This window comes from Carettochelys insculpta, chromosome 10, assembly GCF_033958435.1.
Source record: "Carettochelys insculpta isolate YL-2023 chromosome 10, ASM3395843v1, whole genome shotgun sequence".
Taxonomy (NCBI): Eukaryota; Metazoa; Chordata; order Testudines; family Carettochelyidae; genus Carettochelys; species Carettochelys insculpta.
The window spans coordinates 22,268,840-22,273,212 of record NC_134146.1 but is presented as its reverse complement, the minus strand read 5'-3'; the positions used below and the strand labels follow the sequence as shown (position 1 = coordinate 22,273,212).

The following is a 4,373-nucleotide window of genomic DNA, read 5'->3' as shown; positions in this document are numbered from 1 at the left end:
GGGAAGGCTTTTAAATGTGCCACGGCCGTCCCACGCTGCTCCGATGGGGCCCATTGAAAAAGACAGGACAGTGCCGAGCCCCTCCCAAAGCACCTCGGCTATTGTGCGCCCCGCCCCGCCCCGCCCCACAGCGGCTGCTTTGTGAACAGTTTCCTAGAAGGAGCCGCCGGGGGGCAGAGCGAGGGATGACAGGGACCCGCCAGCCACAGCGCGGCGGGGAGGAGGAGTGGAAAATTCAGCCCCTGCCTGGCAGCGTATCGGGAGCTCCGAGGCAGGAAGAGACGGGGGCTGGGTGGGCGACCTCGGCCGCGCCGATCGATGGCTGTCCCCGCCCGAGCTTGCAGCCGGCGGCGGCCGCAGCGCTGCGATCGCTAAGCGGCGGGGGAGGCGCGCTCGGAACCGGGGCTGCGCCGCGCCGGCTGCCGGGCTCCTCCGGCGGCAGGGGCGGAATTACCGCGAGGCTGGGCGGCTCGCGTTGGCTGGGGCGATGCCGCTGCTGCAATGAGTGATGCTGGCGGGGGCAGGCGGGGGAGCAGCACGAATCCGCCGCAATTCCTGCTCCGGCGGCCGCGGGGAACGCGGCTTTGCCGCCGCCCTCCTCCATCGCCGGCCCCGCTCCGGCGGCGCCTCCCTCCGGGCCCTTCCGTAGCGCAGCGCCGCGCCCGGCCGAGGGGGGCACCATGCCCGGAGGCCGGCCGGCCAAGGAGCCGGCGCCGTCCCCTCCTGCCTCGCCACCCCTGCTGCGCTGGGACGAGGTGCCCGACGACTTCGTGGAGTGCTACATCCTGTCGGGCTACCGGCGGCTGCACTGCAGCGCCCAGGAGTGCCTGGCCTCGGTGCTGCAGCCCACCAACGAGACGCTCAACTTCTGGACCCACTTCATCCCACTGCTGCTCTTCCTCAGCAAGTTCTGCCGCCTCTTCTTCCTGAGCGGCGCGGGCGAGCTGCCCTTCCACCACCCCTTCCTGCTGCCCCTGTGGTGCTACGCCTCGGGCGTCCTGCTCACCTTCGCCATGAGCTGCACGGCCCACGTGTTCAGCTGCCTCTCGCTGCGCCTGCGCGCCGCCTTCTTCTACCTGGACTACGCCTCCATCAGCTACTACGGCTTTGCCAGCACCGTGGCGTACTCCTACTACCTGCTGCCTGGCCTGCGCCTGCTGGACGCTCGCGCCCTGAGCCGCTACCTGCAGCAGCGCCTGGGCTGGCAGCTGGACTGCAGCCTGCCCATTGCCCTCTACAGCGCGCTGATGCTGCCCGTGGCCTTCGCGCTGGCCCTGACCTGCACCGTGGCCTGCTGCAAGAGCCGCTCCGAGTGCTGCGCCTACCCCTTCGCCATCCGCACCTTCGTCTTCGCCATGCCGCTCAGCATGGCCTGCCCCATCATGCTGGAGAGCTTCCTCTTTGACCTGCGGGGCCACAACCCCACACTCTTCGTCTACTTCTACCGCCGCTACTTCTGGCTCCTGGTGGCCGCCTTCTTCAACGTCAGCAAGATCCCTGAGAGGATCCAGCCTGGGCTCTTCGACATCATCGGGCACAGCCACCAGCTCTTCCACATCTTCACCTTCCTCAGCATCTACGACCAGATGTACTACATCGAGGAAGGGCTGCTGCAGTTCCTCAAATCCCCCCCTGCCGCCCCTACCTTCCTGGGCACCGTGGGCTACATGCTGCTCTTGATGCTGTGCCTGGCGCTGGTCCTTAGGAAATTTTTGAACCTTGCAGATCTCTGCAAACAGGACTAGGTGGCCAGGCAGATTGAGTCCTGTTGTGATTCCTCTTCTTAGTCTTTCAGGGGACGCTGCAAACTGCAGGTGAAATAGATCTGCAGCAGAGGCTGGTACCTTTCCCTTGAATGTGACAAGAGGAAACAACCAATCACTGAACTGCTAGTATACTATTTATTAGTCTTAAAACTACTAGGTTCCCAAGGGAAGCAGTCAAGCACTGTTGTTTAATCTACTCTTGCCTTGTTGTTTAGGACGCAAGGTGAGCCCATTTAGCACTACTGTTTAATTTGCTAGAAAAACAAAATTGCATGAACTGTGAAGGCCCCTTTACCTCGACTGTTTAGATTATTGAATTCAGCAATATATAGGTGGGCACTTTGGGCACCATGACTATACCTACAGAGTTTTAATCAGGTCCCATGTGGAATTCCCTAGCAGACTGTGCACTGAAGTTATCCTTCTGTACTACTGGAATAGCCTTCTGAGATCGCATGCACTGGAACTGGATTTTAAACGCAAACTAGATGACAACTCTCGATAATTTCCGCCCCCACCCCGCCCAACACCACCACCAGTGTTATAGCCTTTGTAGTGACTAAGATATTATTAAGATTTTGGGCGGGGGGGGGGCGTGGAACCCAACTGTGAACTATCATGGAGCTATAATTTGATGAAGGGATTTTGATCAAAGCGTGTGACTGAAGCTTGGGTGATTGGTGTAGTCATTGCAGGCCAACACAGAAATACAGAGGTCCAGATTCTTAGCTGGTGTGAAATGGCACACTTCCATTGGACGAGCAGTGGGTCAAGCCCAAAGAAAACTTAGTTCCCTACTCAGGCAAAGCACCAATGGACTTCAGCAGGTATTTTGTGGAGGGAAGAAGAGCATGATTTTGCCCTAAACGCCCTAATCCAAGTTCTGGTTTATTATTTTTTAAGCTATATTGACCTGATTTTTGTTTCCTCTCTTTGACCACTCTTTTAAGGGCCAGATTCTGTCACCCTTAAACTACTTGAAGACTACAATACTACTGAATATGCATTAGAACTACTGAACACGTTACGTTATAGGTAGGGTTACCAGATGTCCTCCACAAAAATACTGGACACAAGCGGTGGGGGTGGAGGGGAGGGGAGGTTGAACAGGGTGAACTGGAGCAGGGGGATTAGCTGGGGGTGGGGGGGTAGAGCCTCATGTGCCTGCAGCGGCTGACAGCTGGAGCCCAGTGGGTATGGGGGAGGCATGAGCTGGGACTGGGGGGTTGAGCCGGGTGGAGGTGGGGTTGAATGGGGGTGAACCAGAGGGTGGATTAAGCTGGCAGTGGGGTTAGAGTCCCTGTGCATGCTGGCGGTTGTTAACAGCCAGAGCCCTGCGCACACAGAAGCTGGGAACCCAGCTGGGGATGGGGAGATTGAGTCAGGCGGGGCGGGGGGATTGAATGGGGGGTGAACTGGGGTAGGGGTGGGTTAAGCTGGCAGGGCAGTTAGAGCCCCTGCGCCTACCTGCAGCAGCAGAGCCTGACACATGGGGACGGTGAGTTGGGGCCACCGGCGAGAGGTTGAGCCAGGCAGGGGGTTGAGTGGGGGTGGGGTGGGGTTTGGAGCTCTGTGCAGTGTGCCGCTGGTTGAAGCCAGAACCCACACATGCAGAGGGGAGGTGATCTGGGGCCACGGGGGGGGTGGTTAAATGGGGGAACACCAGAGCAGGGTGCTTGAGTGGGGATGGGGTTTTGGAGCCCCATGCGCACTGAACCAGCTGTGTGGGTGGGTGAACTGGGGCCACAGAGGGATGGGTGGGTTTGGTCCAGGTCTGTGAGGGTCGTGGCTACGTGGCGGGGGGGTGGTTGGGTCCAAGTCCACAGGGGTCGGGGCCCAGGCATGTGGCGGGTTAGGGTCAGGTCCTGGAGCCCCCACTGGGGGGCGGTGAGTCGGGGCATGCAGGGGAGTTGGGGGGGTTGAACTGGCAGGGGGTTTAATGGGGGTGAACCAGCGCTGCTGTCAAGCGGTGCCACTCTGGGAAGCAGGGGGAAGGGGGCTTTTTGCCTGCCTGGCTGCCTTCAGCTGCTGGAAGCTAGGCAGGCTGAGAGCCCAGAAGCTTCACATTGCACAAAACTTGCGTTAAAGCAAGTTTCGCTCAACATGAAGCCGCGTAAAGTGAGAGATTACTGTAAAATTAAAATACAGGATGTTTACATGTCTGGTATTCTTTGATATTTTTTAATTGGACAGAGCCCAAATACTGGACTGTCCGGTTCAGTATCGGACACCTGGCAACCCGAGTTCTAGCAGGCAGAATTTGACTCTAGATTAAAGTACTCAGTATTACACTTTGACATCCTGCCCGAGCTGCTTCACAATTCAATTTACCTCTGCTGCAGCTGGACATTTTAAAGCCCTACTTAAGTGACTGCCTGATGGCTGTTCCGGAAGGCAGAAATTTTAAGCGGGCAACTCTTCCAGTTTACAGGTTAATACCACCATGAATAGATTTAAAAAAAAATGCAGTGTCTATGTACAGCAGCCCAGGTATTATCAGTAAAGAGCTGGCTTCATTATTGACAACATACTGTTGATACCGATAAGATTGTAAACAGCCAGGATTTTAAACAGAAATGTTTTAAAGTTATATTATTGGACAAACAA

At 57.4% G+C, this 4,373-nt stretch overlaps 1 protein-coding gene across 1 annotated transcript; it reads left to right on the top strand.

The window, feature by feature from the left end:
• The first annotated feature begins 532 nt into the window (after positions 1 to 532).
• Positions 533 to 1,745, top strand: PAQR9 (progestin and adipoQ receptor family member 9). The gene has a single exon (XM_075004477.1). The coding sequence runs from the start codon at positions 681 to 683 to the stop codon at positions 1,743 to 1,745; it is 1,065 nt and encodes a 354-aa protein (XP_074860578.1). The 5' UTR covers positions 533 to 680.
• Positions 1,746 to 4,373: the final 2,628 nt, after the last annotated feature.